Below are 17,215 nucleotides of genomic sequence, written 5' to 3' on the forward strand. Positions count from 1 at the left end.
AAAAAGGTAGATCTGAGCATATGCTGGAAAGGGAGGGAAAACATCGCATCCTCGGAGTCTCTCTAAAAAATCATCATAATTTTCTTTGCTGGCTAAACCACTCGCACAGCTCTGCTGCTGTCGTATGGTATCTGCAGGGTGCTGATGCGAGGAGGCGAGATGTCAGATAAAACGGAATTTTGTTGGCTGGAGAAGCTGAGAGGGAAATTACTCCGAAATTAAGATGACCCATAAATTAAACAGCGCGTGCACCTCCCAGGGGAGGACCTCAGCTGCCTGGAGGTCTCTGGGCAATCCAGGCTGCCTGTCCGCTCCCAGCCCGCTCCTCCGCCCCGCAGCACGCTTGGATTTGTCATAATTTTTCAATTCTTTAACGAAAGAAACGATCGCCACTCATTATCTTCCGTTATTAATGAATTATTTTCATTCACAACTGATGTAACAACAGAACACCCGCTCGAAGGGCCGGGCTCCAGCGCCTGAGCCCAGAGCAGCCTCCCCCGGGGGACACCGAGCAGCCCACCCCGCGGGCCCTGGGCGCCCCCGCCCCGCCAGCCCCAAGGCCCCGCCCCGCAGCCCCGCCCCGCAGCCCCGCCCCCCGTGACGCGGGCGGCGGCGCGGGTCACGTGTGGCGGAGGCGGAGGCCGGGCCTGCCGCACTCGGAGCCGCCGCCATGCCGCTGCCGCTGCCCGGCCGCCCCCGCCTCGGGCAGGCCCCGCTCCTGGCGCTGCTGCTGCTGCTGGCGCTGGTGGGCCCGGCGCGGCCCATCTCCTTCCAGCTGCCGGGCAAGGCGCGGAAGTGCCTGCGGGAGGAGATCCACCGCGACACGCTGGTCACGGGCGAGTACGAGATCGGCGCCCCGCCGGGCTCCTCCACCGGCCCCTCCGCCAACCTCAAGGTGCGGCCGCGGCGACGCGGGCCGGGGCGGGGGCAGCGGGGGCCGGCCGGGGCGGGCGGCGTGGCCCCGCCTCCCCGGCGTGCGGGGGCAGGGCGGGGGGTGGTGGTGACGTTTTCCACGCGTGACAGCGACCCACGCGCGGGGCTTGCGGCGGCCCGGCCTCTCGCCCGTGGCGCGGGGGGGGCCGGGGCAGCGCTCGCCCGACCATGGGCTCCGCCGGCTGGAGCCACGTACACGGGTTTGCCCCCAGAGCCGCGCTGCAGCGGCCGACCCCGGCCGCCCCGGAACCTGCGTGCCCGGGGCCCTGCGCGGCGGCCGGGCGAGGCCGCCCAGAGGCCACCGGCACCGCACGGGGGAAGCGGTCGGTGACGTGGCTTTCCCAGGGCCCCGTCCCGCGGCCGGCCTGGCACGGCGGGCAGGAGCAGCAGGCTGCGGGGACGGGGCCAGCCGGTGCTCCGCCACCGGGGCTCGGTACGCGACGCGGCCGTGCAGGAGGGCACGCTTGCTGCCTGGCGGCACGCGTGGAATTTAAGGGGGCAGGTGGTTGCCACAGCGAGGAAAATAATCCTAAAGCGTCTTCGCGGAGTACAGGGGAAGGGTCGGCACAATATATGCCGCTAACCGATGTGACAAGCAGCTATTAAAACTAGAACAACTTTGCGTTAATCCTGTCCGCGGTCCGCCTTCCCTGGGCTTTCTTCATTTCCCACCTCACTCACTAAGGTCCGTGGCTACGTCATCAGTTGGTAACAGCTTTCTGTCTGGTTTTTATTTCTGTCTGGGTGCCCAAAGGCTTCGAAAAGTGTGCAGACAGGGAGCGAACGGTCTGCTCGGGAGTCTCTGAGCTCAGTGTTACTGAGTGAGTATTTGAGGTCTGCTGAAATCAGGTTGCCCTTCCAGCGTCGGCCTACAAACGCCTGACGGCCTCGCATTACTGGCAGTCGTCCTTGGTTATGGCTAGAGAAGGCCATTTCTGGAGTCTTGCTTTTTTAAAAATCTTGTTCTCCTGCTCTTACATCATTTGTAAGAGGAAACTTGTCTGTTTATAGGTGGAGGCCTGCAGCTTTAATGCCTTAAAATGTTGCTGTAGTACTTGCCTGGTAAGGAGCATGTGTTTGAGACTGCCACGTTCCCATCTGTCTCTTAACACTTGGTGGTCAGGCCTCCTGGTTCTCTGGTTGGCTGCTCTTAGGTCAACTGACCCCACACCGTCTCTTCCAAAATTCACGGTGATGACAGAGGACTTGTCTAGGGAGGCGGTGAAACGATGAATCCCATGCTTGGGTCTTAGTCTGGCTTTGCTGCTGAAGCTAGTATCCAGGCAGGACTGCTCATGGAAGTTGTTTTTTGGGTTTTGGCGGGTTTTTTCTTCTTTTTATTTTTTTGCAGTTACAATAAAAGTCCTTACTAGTTCAAAAAGCTACAAAGGAGAAATAATAATTCATGCAGTTCTTGCTTTCCTTCTTGTTAATATATGCCGTGGCCTCCCAACATGCTGGGCCTATTGTTGGTGCGCTAACCCCTCTGCTAGGTGTGTCTTTGGGTCGATGGGGGAAAGGTTAGTTCAGACATCATGTCTGCAGGTGGGCTCTCTGTCTGCACTGGATGGTCTGCTTCGGTCCCCTGGATCGGGCCACCACATGGAAGAGGTTGGTAGTTAATTCTGGTGGGGCTCAGTTGAGTTCCTGCTGGTGAGCTGAGCTTTGTGTGTGCGATACCCCAGCACTAACAGTGGCACCCTCTGTTTGGGAGGAATCCGTGGGCTCTGCCAGCTGGCTGCTGAGGGGCAGCGTTGGTGTGGCTGAGGTCTCCTTTGGGCCTGGCCATGTGCTTCTGCCCCATTGTCAAGGCTGGCAGTTTGGGGAACCGTCGGGCTGTTTGTCAAGGGTGAACAATGCCCTGTCTGTAGGGGATTGCGTTACCGTAAATAACGTTAGAATAGAATGAAAAATCCCTTTCAGGTCAACTCCCCCACACTCATTCTGGCCGGGCTATTAGCAGCTTCCCCCACCCCCGCGTCCCAGCTGAATGGGCAGTGCATTTGGCTGATTTGGGCGATGCTATTCAGTTTTGATGAAAGCAGATAGCAGAGCTTACACTGTCCAGAATTCTGTTTGTGAGCAGGCTATTGCTAGAGCTGCAAAGGGCAAAAATGGATCAAACTGCATAATATTTGCTAGCTAAAGATTAGCTCTGGTGGCTACAAAGCCCTAAGGGAACAGTGCTTAAAATAATAGGGACGTTTGAGAGCTTTACTGTGTTCTTGTGCCTTGGGATGGAGAACCCAGTGTGCAGATTATGCGGCACCACGCTGATCAAGCATCTTGGTTAATCAGGACCACTCCGTAACATGCACCATATGGTGACCAAAACACATGCTTTTACATTGTGTCTGCGTGGTCCAACGTGGACAGTCATGTCCTCCAGTAGGGCTCACTCACTTGAGCCGAGTGCTCAAGTGTTCAATAGCCTGGTGACTTCCAGACAGGAGGTGGCTTGTGTCTGGTGGCTTGTGGCCGGAGGCTGGCATCACAGCTGCCCGTGCCTGACTACGCAGGTGTGCTTTCATCTGCTCGCCGCTTGACTACAGGTAGAGCTCTGAGCAGGCAGCGCGGGAGGAGAACCATGCTCCTCGCTGTTCTCCAACACTGACAAATGCCATATGGTTCAGGGCAGCTACAGCAAATCCCGTAACAGGCAATTACAGGATAAGCTGTATCTAGAGGAAGCTTGTTCCTGAAGTCTTGCCTGCTATGGTTTATGCCTGAGGCATGAGGATTTATATGCTTTATTTTTCCTGCCTAATGCAGCAGCTCTCGTTATCCATGTGAAGGTCCGCATCTATTCCAAGTCCAGCAGGCTGCTGGCATCAGTGGTATCCCGTGGCAGGGAGTTAATAAGCTTGTTCTAAAAGAATAAAGAGTGTTTCCTTACAAAAAATTTGGGTACATAGCCCTTTTGTATGGCCTTTGTACAAGTAAAAAAAGGCTGTTTTGCTGTTGAAAGGTGGCGTAAAGGAGAATGTCTGACTTGCCTTTTCCATACCACAAATTATTTTGTGTACTTCTGTCTTATGTACCTTTAAAATTATTCCCAAGCTTTTTAGTCTCTTCACCTCTAAGACTTTCAAAAGCCCCTCCTAACTTTAGCACCCATGCTTTTTCAGACCTGCTGAAGGATAGAGTTGAGGGAAACTGGGAAACATTCCAGTGGAACACACGCAGTTGATACTCATGCAGTATTGTGACACCTTCAGGGTTTTTTTTACCTCTCTCCACGGTCAGAGTATTTAAACTGGACCGAGCCTTTAATTGAGCACAATGATTTTCAAGTCTGCGTCATGAAATGTGTGTCTTTGGGTTTTCTGTTTTTGTTTTTACTCTTTGTTGAAGCATTTTTGTAGACCTTCTACAGTTTTTGCCTATTCTTAGTTAATTTCATAGACTTAGTGCAAAGCAGTCATTATTCTGTCTGTGTAGTCTGAATTGTCCTGGAGTGGCTGCTTTTATGGATCTTGGCACCCAAACCTTGTATAACTCGGGGCCACACTGGTGGTTCATTTTGAGAGGAATGGATGTGCCCTTCTCCATTTCATCTTCTGGGGAATGATTTTTTATTTTATTTTATTTTTTTTTGTCCCGTAAGGCTTCTCCATATCTCTGTTGCTATGGGAATTTATGAATTGTGTGTGCAAAATGAAGGCAGTGAATAACGGTTTGGTTCAGCTAGAGTTCCTAAATGTATTCTGTATTCGGAGGTTATAGGAGGAAGAGGAATTAGTGTGGTTTTCGGTTTTGGGGTTTTTTTGGTTGGTTGATTGCTTTTTTTCCTTTTTTTTTTTTTTTTTGTTTTTTTGTTTAAGAGTAATTTACCTTAGAGGCACTCTTGATTTTTGCAGCTCCTGGAACAGGGATGAGGGGGGGAGGAATTCATACAGTTGCAAGGAAGGAGGGAAACTGCTGAAAGGAGAAAGTAGCAGATCTAGGGGGGAGGCTAGGAGAACCCTTCCTGTATGGGCAGTGTGAGCCCGTGGTGGTGAAGCACCGTGTTTCTTACCCTTGTTGTCTCTTACAGATAACTGACTCTGCTGGGCACATCCTGTATGCCAAGGAGGATGCCACTAAAGGCAAGTTTGCCTTCACCACTGAAGACTATGATATGTTTGAGGCCTGCTTTGAGAGCAAGCTTCCCGTAGGTAAGTGCAGTGAAAGGTCTGTTGGCTGCTTCTATCTAGTTTCTGATCAAGCTCACATAGATGTGCAGTTTAGGGGTAGTGATACTGAGTGTGGCCCACAAAATGCTGTTTGACTCTTAAAGCTGATTTTCAGGAGGCTGTAGGCTCACTGCAGAATATCTCTGTCGGTGTTGCATTTGAAGTAAAGTAAAATTCTCTGGCTGTCATGTAGAGCGCTTGGGTTTCATCTGAAAGGGGAATTGCGTGTTCCTCCCACGGAGGTCACCACAGTTGCAGTGAGTGGCAGTACTGGGGATCAAACCACTTCTCTTTTGCCCATTTCATGCTTCTCCCCATCTTGCAGTCGAGCCAGGACAGAGCAGGATGCCATCGTCTTCAGGACCCTGTCTTTCTCCCCAGCTGACCATCTCTCCCCATTTGGTGGAACGTGATCTCTCCACAATGCATACTTGGCAGCAATTCTGTGTTAGGTTAGCAACTGTTTTCTGGGGTTGGGGGGAGTGTGTGTATAGAGAACGTGGCCTTTGTTTGCACCCGCAACTGCTCTCTTAAGCGGTCAATAAAGGGAAGGGGAAATGAGCAGAACGTCAGCCTTGCATTTGTGCTGCAGGGATGGTTGCCTGACGATCTCAGCGCTCGTTTCCTGTGAGTGTGACGCATGTGCTGCTTTGAGTGGCTGGGCTCAACTTAAGGAAAAATGTGCTGAAAACAGTGAACACGTGGGCTCCAGTCTCATCTGCGGTGGTGTGAGTGCATGTAAGTTTGTAGGTGCTCACATATTTTCACAGTTGCTTTCGGAGTTCTGCTCCCTGGAGCCAGTTCTTCTTAGGTCTTACCCTATAAGATCTCAGAGCATTTCACGGAGCAGTCACTAGCAGCATTCCTCATACCTGTTGAAAGGCAGCCTCTCTTTTGGTGTTCTGTTCCACGTATAAAATGCAAATAGTTTGCAAGTTGAAGAGAACTTTCCAGAAAGAGAAGGCTGTCATTTTTGTTGGGATTGGGAGGGATCTGGTGTGTAACACCTCTTCTATAGCGTTTTATAGATAAGGCAGTGACCCCAAATGTTCATGATTTTGCTTTTACTTCACTCCAGAAGTAGGGCTTCCAAATGCTCCTTAACACATCGAGACATGCAGGCACTAATGACTCATCTAGGAGTCACTCGTGCTATTTACTGTCCGACACCTGGGTATTTGGGAAGTCTCCAGACAGTCCTGCAGAACCTTTCATAGCTTCCCTGCGATCACACACTGAAGTGGGAAAGGCTTCTTTCTTTAGTTTGTCTAGACTCTTATTTCAGGGCTTATGACCAGGGGTTTCTTGCCTAGGCTGGGCCCCTTATAGCTCCTTGGGTTGTAGCAAATATTTGTTCTCTGGCTCCCTTGTATTGTTGCAAGTTTGTTTGAAAGCTTTCAGTACTGATGAGGATAAAACATTTCTAAATGCAGCTTCTGCCTGATGACCAGTGGGGCGTTGAGGTGCCAAAATCTAGAGCTGTTCAATTGAGCAGCTGGATCCTCTTCTGCAGGCTTTCTCTTTAGGGGCCTCCAAGCTGGCAGTTTCTTTTTGGACCCAGGTACCCCAGTACTGCCTTGCTAGAGAGAGATGCTGCATGGTGAGTATCTTCAGATTTCCCATGCCTGTGCTGGAAATCAAGGCAGTATTAAAGTAAGGGAGGCAGTGCTGTGAGGCTTGATCATCTGCAGGACTTGGTTAAGGTACTGTGGGAGAAGTAACCACGTCACAGGGAAGCGCATGGTTTCCTCTGTAAGGTCAGCATGGGAATGGGGGAACTGACCAAGTGCTGTTTTATCCCCATGTTTCTCTTTAAAGGTTTTGGGTTTTTCCCCCCACAGTCTCAAGTAAGTGGTCAGGACTTGTGCGGCAGCCAAGGAGGATGTTGGTGGAGGACTGGAAGAGAAAAACTGTTGGCAGAGGAAGCCCAGAGCCGTTGGGACCCGAGGGATCTAAGCAACTGGGATTTCTCAATCCCTAACCACAGAAATGAGGAAGAGGAAGTGAGGAGGAGGTCCTGTTTAGAAGGTCCACCTTATCAGAGTGGAGGAGTTCTTAGGGTGCTTTTTGGAGCTTTGGGGGTTTGCATGACAGGCTTTTTCCCTCCTCTTCCACCGTGGAAGAATCCTGTCTTCCTGAGCAGTACTCTGTTCCCAGACATGCTTACTCTCCCACTGTATGCTAATCTCCGAGACAGACAGCCTGGCCTTGCTACGTGCTCCCCTGTAGGGCCTGCGTGCTAAGCTCTATCTCTTTGCTCCTTCTATAATCTGTCTCTTTGCAAATTTTCTTAAGAGTGTTATGGCTTATTTTTTTTCTGGAATTTCTGTGGGAAAATTTTCTGACGTCCAGTTCAACCATCGTGGTTTTCCACTGACTTTGCAAATTAGGAGCTCCCCTAATCTCCCTGGAAACAGTTCTGTGCTCATGTGAGATGATCTCTTGAAGACCTCCTGTGGGAAGTAGGTATCAGTTTAGTTCAGGATCTCTGGGATTTAACTGTTTTTCTCTTTGCTGCTGATTCAGGCTGCTCTGGTGAGCAGGAGGAGCAGGGAGTTACTGAGGATCTGATGGGCATGAAGGGAGCTGCTTAGTGCCCTGGGCTCAGTAAACTCATAGAAGAGCAGCTTGACTTTTTCCAGGCCAGTCCCTGACAACATTAACCTCTTTTGGAATGTCTGCTTTCCATCCCTTTGCACCCAGCAGCTCTTCTGGTTTCTTACTGCCTCTTGGCAGCTCTCTGTTCCAGCCTGACAAATTAATCCTTCCAGTTCTGTTCTCCTGTTCACTAGCCTTTTCATCTTTCTCATCTCTTCCTGGAAGCTCCAGCTCTCCATCCAAGTTGCTGTAATTTAAACAACTTTAAAAAAAACCTCTTGCTGAACTGTGTGCTTTGAATTTTCTTCTCCAGCTACTGTTGGCTGCCCTACCTGCCAGTCTCCAGGCGTGCTGGTATATGTATGGCACAAGCGGTCAAAACTTGTGGTTGGAGACAGGAGCACTGGGTGGTTGTCTACAGCCTGTCTGTTAAAGAACAGCGTAGGGATTTTAATTTGTTCTTACAGTAACCGGTCTTTCATAAGAAAATAAAAAATGCCATCCTAATCCCGATCTATCTGTTGGGCTCTTACATAACTGGGTTTGAATTTTGAGCTCCTGAAAGTTAAGGAACAGTTTGTAGTTGATAGGGACCACCTTGTCAGTAGGTTATTCTGTGTTCTGCTAGTGGTACAGGTGATTCTGGTCTGGTGTTGAGGAGCTGTTCAGTGGGTAGAGAGAAAATTGGGGATGTTGTATTGAAGACCGGGAGTATCTTCCTAGCTATGACTGGAGTGACCCAGTGTAACCTGTACATTTAGGAGTTTGCCAGATGGACATTCCCTCAGTCCACAAACAAATTAAAGTAGAGTGTGAGTATTGGACGTGATCCTGGATAAAGACTCTGAAATTCATAGTATAAGTGAATTCGGACTTGGTGTTTTGCTGGCAGCCAGCTGAGGACAACTGTATGGACAAAGTGCTGGGATTTGGGAATGTGTTATGTACAGACATTTCCTTGGTGGGTGGTATAGTGGGATCATACTTGGGTCAGATGATGTGCTGCATTCTTTGGGGTATGTTGTATGCCTATCCTATATATATATATAGATATATAAAAATAAAATTTTCTTATGAATGTTCTCAGATATGACAGTCAGAAGAACCTATTGGCCATAGGTGTCTCTAGCTTGGGGGCTACAGCCTTAAAAGATACCTGCTGTGCTGTTGACTGCAGCCTTATTCTACGCGCTGTTTGTGCAACTTCAGCTGGCAGTTCTCTGAAGTGGTGTTTTCTCAGCTTCAGAAGCCTCTGCCATCTCAGGGTTTGCGTTAGCAGTGTGGATCTCCGCCATCTGAGCTGTTCTTTCCCTGAAAAGATATGCTGGTAAAGGGATTGCCTTCGTTTCTACAAACACTGCAGCATGCAAGGGTCAGTAGTCCCCATATGCCATATTCCTCAATTGGAGCAGTTTACCTTCTGCTCCTTTGGATGGAAAATCATTTGCAACCCCAGTAACCTTGACAAGTTGCCGGTGCGCTTCCTGCTAGGAGGACCGTGGGCTTCCCAGTTGAATATCTGTCCCTCTAGTGACTTGTTTTTCACCAGGCTGTCTCATAGCAGCTGGTATTCATCTTCTAATCCTCTGCAGTTTTTACAGTGATTTGCATCCTACACACATTTAGTGCTTTTAGTTACAGCTTGTTCTCATTATCTTTGGGAGGCTCTCCTACAGTCAGGATTTATTGTGAAGTCTCTGTATTTTTAGGCTGGACTGTGCTGCCTCCGCAGTTAGCTGCAGACATGGAGGGAGGGGAGGGATATTGTGAGCTCTTCCTCTGTGGTGGGGAGAGCTGGTGATTTCCTGGCAGGCTGAATGTTTCACACAATGAATCCTTTCATTATGCTTCCAGGAACAGGGAGGATGCCGGACCAGCTCGTGATTCTGGACATGAAGCATGGAGTTGAAGCAAAGAACTACGAGGAGGTATGTCCCCTGGCTGCCTGCACTGCAGGCTCCCCTTTCCCAGCACTCACGTGATGCCATTTGTAGATCTGGGGCTCATGATGGGAAGCTGTTTTCCCAGTGGTGATGAAAGCCTGTCCGCAACCTACAATTCCAGTGAAGCTTTGTGTGTTAGGAGAGAGGAAAAAAAAAAGGGGGGGGGAAAAAAAAGACAAACATCAACTGAAATTAATTCTCTACTCTGGGAACTGGAGCCTAATGTGTGAATTTCTTTGCTAGGACAGCATGACCCAGCTTCTGGGCATAGGCATCAGAAGCAACAAGATACGGAGATGTGAAGTTTCCCAAGCCCCAGCAGCGGAGGGCATTTTAGGTTAATATCAGATCCTCCTAAAGGTCAAGTTGTGATGTTACTGTTCTTACCTTCCCGACTGTGAGACGTCCCAGCTCAACAGCCCTGAAATGGCGCCTGTGCGTTTCGAAGAACTGGCAGTGTATCAACATAAAGGTGTTTGGCAGACTAACAGCTGGTGTGAAATGGGTGTTTGGTTTGAAGGCGTGACATTGCAAATAGGCATAAAGCCTAAATGTTTCCATCTTAAGAGGACATAGTTTTCTTAGACCCAAGAGCCAGCTTTGTGGAATAGCAGCTGCTTTGTGGCTGGAACAGTCCTGGCTGGTTTGGATGCTGAATTTTGATGGTTGCTACTATGTTTTTGGCTTACTAGAATTCAGGGTCAGTGAGCCCCCAGCACAGAGCCTGTGCCTGAGAAAATGAGAGTTGTTGGCAGAGAAAGATTCCTGCAAGTGATTGTGTGTCTGCTGTGCACAAAAGCATGGAACATGCCTTAGGGAGGACAGTGGGTAGCAGAGGATGCTGTTTATGGTGCCAGTTAGAAAAAGAAAAATTTCTGAGATGGTAATGCTGGAGTTTTTGTATCTTTTTGAGCTTTGGGCTAGCTGGTCCTGCATGGCTGAAGTCAGTCTAGAGCACATCCTACGTGGGGAGTAAAAAAGCACTTGGGGTCAGGGAAGAGCAGAGCAATCATTGCACCAGCTGTCTGGCAACCCGCTACTAAAGGATTACAAGATGTTGAAATCTTATGGGATGACCCCATAGAGCATAAGTGGGAGAATTATGGTGACTGCATTTACAGAATCTCTTTAAATACAACCCCACAGCATATTCTGAGTTATATTACTGTAGCACCACCTAGAAGTGTTGTGCCTGTGCAGAAAGGTTCTCCTATGACTGTATATCTACATGCTCACTGTTTGTACTGATAAAATTGTCTTGGAATAAAACTAAATATCCATTATGCATGTCAGCTTAGTTAGATCAATGGAAAAGGTCCACAGACAAATGTGAGAAAAGAAGAATTTAGATTTGCAGTCCCACCTGATACCAAATGGAGATCTTGGCAGCACTGGCAAGCGTCCTTGACTTGTGAAGATCTCTCAGAGGGGCAGACTGTGTTGAGCCTTGTTGAGCAGCATGTCTGCAAAGGACTCAGACTGGTTTAATGTTTGCACAGCTGCTACAGATGTTTAGCCACACTGCTTTGCAGTCTGTTTTCTTTTTTTTTTATTCCCTCTCCCCAGGTTGCTGTAGTATTTGTGGGTTTTGACTTGACTGGTTGCTGTAAGGCCTCAGAGGGCAGGCCTGTTGCTCAGGTTTCCTGGAATTGATGCCTTTTTGAGCCTTTTGCTTGTGATGTTCGTGTGCTGCAAGGTGCCAATGACCTGTCTTCTGTCCTGAGTTGTTCTTGTTGAATTGCTGCAAGGAGACTTGATGGGGGGAGTTGAACGAGGGTCACTGATACCCTGCTTGTGCATGGATACATGCAGTTAGAAGAGGGGTAACATCCAAGTCTGGCTTTATAAGCTTTCATAGATCTGGACATTCTTGGAGCAAAGCACCTTGGAGAGTGAGCTGGGTTAGAAAAGCTAACTGCATGGCAATGTTATACCTTAGTTCTCTGGGGTAGGGAGGAATAACTTTCTGTATTTGATAAGTAGAAATGAAGGTAGGGAAGAGTGAAAAGACTTTTCAGAGGGCACCAAGAAGGCTTGGTGATCTGGGTTCCTTTCCAGATCAGCTGTTCCTTGTCAATTCTTGGCTACAGTGTGTCTCTTCCTATGCTAGGAAGAGAGTTAGGCTTTGACAGATTTTTGAGTGGCCCCTGAGGAGTTAGTGGAGTTGTCATGTCAGTTCTGGTGGTTCAGATGTTCATTCTAGGATGATGGTGTTCCATCATCACAAGTGCTTGGTGGGCTTTTTACAAAAATCCCTTGGAGCAGCTGTGCATATTGGCTTCTCTAGGGACGAAAGAGGTTCCGGGATGTGCATTTCAGAGTGCACGCAGCACTACAAGTAGCTATCAGATGATCCTAGCTACACCTATTAAGAGCAGCTGAAGGGATGGATGCAGGATGCAGCAGACAAGCCTTGTTTTTCCCCAGTGGAACCTTTATAGCCTTCTGTGAATGAGGAAAGGTGCCCTCCAGGAACATCGTGGAGCTGGTCAGTGTGGGGCTCTCTTGTCAGTAGAGCTGCCTGAGTCTTTGTGTGTGTTACAGACCTGCTGCTCTAGCTTCCTCAGCAGTCTGGGCCATAGGCATGCTTAAACGGGTGCGAGTTTTTCAGCAAAGCCCTGCTGGCAGGTATGTGTCCAGGCCACTAGAAAGCAGCAGGGGTTTAACCTCCCCTTTCCTATCTCTCCTCACAAATGTTCACCAAATTGACACTGCCGTGCAGGCAAAGCTGTAATATACAGCTCACCTCAGCATAAAAAGCCTCAGATGACTGCTTGATGGCTTGCTGCTTGCCAGGATACGTGTGTCATGTGAAGACCCTTCAGTGAAACAGCTGATCAGCTAGCACTGGCCTGGTCCCGAGCATCTCCTCAGGTGGGCTCTGACACCCAGGCAGCTGCCTCTGGAAGTGGTGTTTTGGTGATGCTTGCACCCTGGGCACCCTGTTGCCTGCCTGTCAGCACAGACCACTGAGAGATGCTGTCCTGTGGCTTATGTCTGAGTAATTCTGTGTGGCTGTGAGACCGTTGGTGAGCTGCAGGTGTCCATGTGCTTTCTGTAGTTTCCTGTAGCACGTCTTTCTTCTGCTGCATTACTTGGGGACAACGGCATCTAGCCTTCATGGCAGGTGCCTGTCACTTCTTGGCAATAGCAGCAAATTCTATGCAAGGACCAGAGTTACTCAAACTCCATGCTGTAGCAGTGGCAGGAGTTGCAGCTAGCTTCCTTTGAGCAATGTCCTTGTGTCACAGATTTTACATAATGTGTAGTCAGGTTACAGCCAGGACGGGTGAAGGCACACATGTTTTCACATCCAACTTTAAATAGCTGCTGTTGTGGACCATGCTTTCTAACTGTATTTCCTGTGGACTTTTCTTTTTTGGATAAAACCCTGTGACTTGTAGGACTGTGGGTTGCCTGTGCTGCGCAAAAATGATGTCCTCTAAAACCAGCTTTTATGAGGGAAGTGTATTTTTCTTTTTCCTTCTTCAACTGGCTCGGTGGCAGCCTGTCCCATACGTATTCCAGCAGCGCCACCTGGTGGCTTGAGGCAGATGGAGCACTTCGTAGCGGCGTGGTCCCTACCTAGAGCCTATGCAGCCCTTGAGGTTGTCAGTCGTAAGTGATGAAAAAAGCCCTGAGCTCTCGTGGGTGTAATCAAACCATTGCGCTTTTATTACTACTGGGAATCAGGCTGCTTTCTGGGGCGTGTGGCAACGGTGAGTCTCGGTGCTAATATCCTGTGTGCCTATAGAACAGTATCGTATGCGTATGTAAGTTAGTCACCTATATCTCACTCTGATTTCTATTCACTGGAGGTTTAGTCATGTGGCAGGCTCTTCTACCCACTCCTCAGAAGTCAGCTGTAAATAAGCTAACGTTAGGCTGAATAAGGAAGAAATGTGCTTGTAGGCATGCTGTGCTCCTCCGTTGTGTAGGAGGGGTAGTAGGAAAGTGTGTTTCAGAGAACAGGTGGGAGAAGTGATAGTGTTTTATGCAGTGGTAATTTCTGGCTTGTAGAGGTGCTTCCCTGGGGGAAGGATGTCCCAGATTTGTAGTGTGTGAGGAGGAGTGGTTCAAACTGGCAGTAAAAACCCATGTGGGGGAGCTTTTGGTTTTGGCTCAGTGATTGCCTGACTCTTCTGTTTTCTAGATTGCTAAAGTGGAGAAGTTGAAGCCTCTGGAAGTAGAACTGAGGCGCCTGGAAGATCTTTCAGAGTCCATTGTTAATGACTTTGCTTATATGAAGAAACGAGAAGAAGAGATGAGGGACACGAATGGTAAGAGACTGTGTGCTCCTTCAGAGGGATGGAGCTCTAAGACCCCTTACTTACTTCTGCGGGGTGTTACTAGCACAGCATTTGGAGAGCAAGCCCTTGTAGCGGTCTCTGTCCCTTCTGTTCCTAGTAAGGGAAACCTGCTGATACTTCTCTCCTTCTGAAGCAATCACTGAGTCTCGTGTGTCCCACCTCCAGAATTTCTTTCTCCATCCTGAATGTGGGTTACTCTGTACCATTTAATGTTGCCCACTGACCACAGTTTCACCTTGTTCTCTCTCATTATCCTTCTTGTTCCCTCTGTGTTTACTGAGTACTGCTGGTGCTTGGGTGCCCTTGCCTTCGTGCTGTATGATACCTTGCCTTCGAAGGGTGGAGAGAGGAAATCCTGGGAACTTTGCTCTCTTGAGGCACATCCTGTGATGCAGGCTCCTGTGCAATGGTATATTGTCTGTTTCAGAGTCAACAAACACCCGGGTTCTGTACTTCAGCATTTTCTCCATGTGCTGTCTCATCGGACTGGCCACCTGGCAGGTTTTCTACCTGCGTCGCTTCTTCAAGGCCAAGAAACTGATTGAGTAAAGGAGCAAGTCCTCCTCCCCCTCCTCTCAGACCCAGCTGGACACCGCTGGGACCCAGCTGTGGCCCCCTGGAGCCATCTCACAGATGATACCCACTGACTGGAGCTTTTCTGCAGGAACTTGGACCCTAAAGGGGGAGGGGAACCTAAACGTTGGAGGCAACGGGGGACTTGTGAAATCCTGTTGGATGTTGAGGGTGGGGGAGGTTTTGATGGGTTTGGGTATTCTTGGGGCAGTGATTAAATAAAAAAAAAGATGTTTCCACGACAGCTGCAGCAAGTTTTTTGCGCTGTCTGTTCTCCTTTTATAATCTTGGCTTGATGATGTCTCCCATCTGTCTGTGACTGTAGTGTTACTCTGAGCCACTTGACCCTGCTGAGCTCTTTAGGTGCCATGCAGTGGGCACCAGGGCAGAGTGGGACATTCCCTGTTCTGACCAGCCGGGATCTAAGCCCTGTGCAAATGGAGGTGAGTACAAAGCGATAGGATTCATCATTCCAGCAGGGCCTGAGGATAGAGGGAGGTCCAAGGTTTGGTCCCTGTCGTGGACCTCTGTGTTTCTCCCTGTGGGAGCTGGTGTCTGTGCTGACGGGTCAGGGCACTCGAGCATACGGTGGTTCAGCCTGGAGGAAGGGGAGCCTTGGAAGTAGGGCTTGGGAGCGTGTTTGAGCTTGGAAAGGAGAAGCCTGCTTTTGCTCAGATAAGCTGTCCAGCCTTGGTCCTGCCCTTGCTCCACATGTTTGTCTTGGATTTGCCTCTCTTGTTCTGAAATGGTGCAGCAGCTTTCCTGAAAGCCTTGGTCAGGGACGGCCTTTTGTGTAGCAGACGGGAGGCCTCCATTAGATACAGTCACAGAGCAAATAGGAGCAGGTTGTGCTGCAAAACTTGGGCTTACATTGAGCAGGAGACTTTTCTTATCTAACAGTGTAGTGTTTATCCAGCAGGCAGCTGGCTGGACCTCGTTTTTGAGACCTCAAAGCCAAGTGGGCTGCTGCTCACATGAAATACGAGGGCCTGTACCCTGTGTTGAGCTCTGAGGGTGCAAGGGTGCCTTGCAGGTTGGCAGAGGAGTTGGAAGAATGTGGATGAACTCAGAAAAGCAGTACAGGGTAGGAATAGGCTAATTCTATGTCTGGGGGAGTCTGAACTGTGCCCTTAATGTAATTGTTATTCTCCTTTGCGGTACTAGAGAGAGCAAGTAGCTTCTTGTCGTTTCTCAGCCATCCAGATGGCATGATGTTAAATAAGCCAGGCTGGGAAAAAACAGGCAGGTTAACTTCCTGGACTTACTTGCTGCAGTTTTTAGGCAGTGATTAAAATTCTTTCACCTTCCCTGCATTCCTTCAGTGCAAATGGTTCAGCAGCACAGCATTCTGGTGTCATGTGCCTAGACACTTCTGGCTAGGGAAGGGGTTGTCATGGCCCTGGGCCTGGCCTACCATTCTGAAAACATGGATTTATGATTTCTGACCTGAATCTGATCTGTTGCTGGGAAGGAGATGGTTGTCTGGGGGGAGGCGATGGGAAAGAGGATGAAAAGACGACCTCTCGTCATCTAAATACATTAGTATTTTCCCTCCCCTTTGCCATTGCGAAGTTACTGGAGTTGTTAGTTCCACCGCTAAGTGCTTAGATTGCTTTTAATTTGTTTCTTTTTTGATAAAGCCATATTAAGAATCCACATCCACTCCTCTGCCCTTGCATCAATTTTATCCTTGTATGTTTTTGAAAGCTGTTATAGTGCAGAACAGCAGTGATGCCACAGGACTGAATTACAGAAGTCATTTGAAGGTAGTTTAAGGTCCTACAGTTTGAAGCCTGTAGATCTGTTAAGGTTCTGCTTTTGTTTTTATATAACTTGAAAAGACAGTACAAGAAAGGGGCTTTTCCAGTCTTGTCTGTTTTGATATCTTCTCCCCGTCCTTATCTGAGTACAAAGATATCTGTATCTTAAAAATGGTGGTGAGGCCTTAAGTTCCCCAGGTGACTGTTACAGTGTCATTGTTCTGGTGTTACGTTTTGATCTTCACTGTACTGGTATGGTTACTGGGGAGCAGGTGCGGGGGACTGGTGTGGATTTACCTGTAATGACTGGTTGGGGGATTTTTGTCAACTTTCTCAAATAAAATTTCTTTGGGGAAAACCAACCCACCACAGTTGTCCGTGTGAGTCTTGTCCTCTTACATGCACATTCCTACCAGCTGCCGTTTCCTACAAGCTGATGTGTCGCAGGAAGCAGCAAGTACACAGACACCCACCATCGCCACCCCCCCCTGCAAGCCTTTGGGTTGCTGTAGCAACAGTTAATTTCTAAAGAATTTGAGAATTCTGACCTGGGAAAGGTACCGGCTGCAGAGACTTCCCTGTGAGTGGGACCGGCACAGCAAGCAAGGTGTCTCTTAATGCAAGTTACTCTTGGCCTTTCTTCCTTCCACTTCTTAATTATATCCCATTATGTGGAAGAATTTTGAGGCTGACAGTGAGAAGGCTGGCACTCTCGAGATCCAGTTTTTCCACAGTCAGCTCCCACGTAAAATGTAGTTCATTAAGACAAATGGAATTACTTTCAGTTTTGTGCTTTAGAGGAAATTTTACATTGTTGCAAAGATGAATTGGTCCTGTGTGAGTGGCAGATGCTTCCTGAAGAGAGTGGTCAGGTATTTACTGAACTGCTCTCAGATCTCCGCTGAGCCTGTGAGCCTTTT

At 48.9% G+C, this 17,215-nt stretch overlaps 1 protein-coding gene across 1 annotated transcript; it reads left to right on the forward strand.

The window, feature by feature from the left end:
- The first annotated feature begins 619 nt into the window (after nucleotides 1-619).
- On the forward strand, nucleotides 620-16,657 carry TMED10 (transmembrane p24 trafficking protein 10). The gene is made up of 5 exons (XM_055808040.1): nucleotides 620-898; nucleotides 4,973-5,093; nucleotides 9,564-9,637; nucleotides 13,806-13,932; nucleotides 14,390-16,657. The coding sequence occupies exons 1-5, from the start codon at nucleotides 674-676 to the stop codon at nucleotides 14,509-14,511; spliced, it is 669 nt and encodes a 222-aa protein (XP_055664015.1). The 5' UTR covers nucleotides 620-673; the 3' UTR covers nucleotides 14,512-16,657.
- Nucleotides 16,658-17,215: the final 558 nt, after the last annotated feature.

This window comes from Falco peregrinus, chromosome 1, assembly GCF_023634155.1.
Source record: "Falco peregrinus isolate bFalPer1 chromosome 1, bFalPer1.pri, whole genome shotgun sequence".
Taxonomy (NCBI): domain Eukaryota; kingdom Metazoa; phylum Chordata; class Aves; order Falconiformes; family Falconidae; genus Falco; species Falco peregrinus.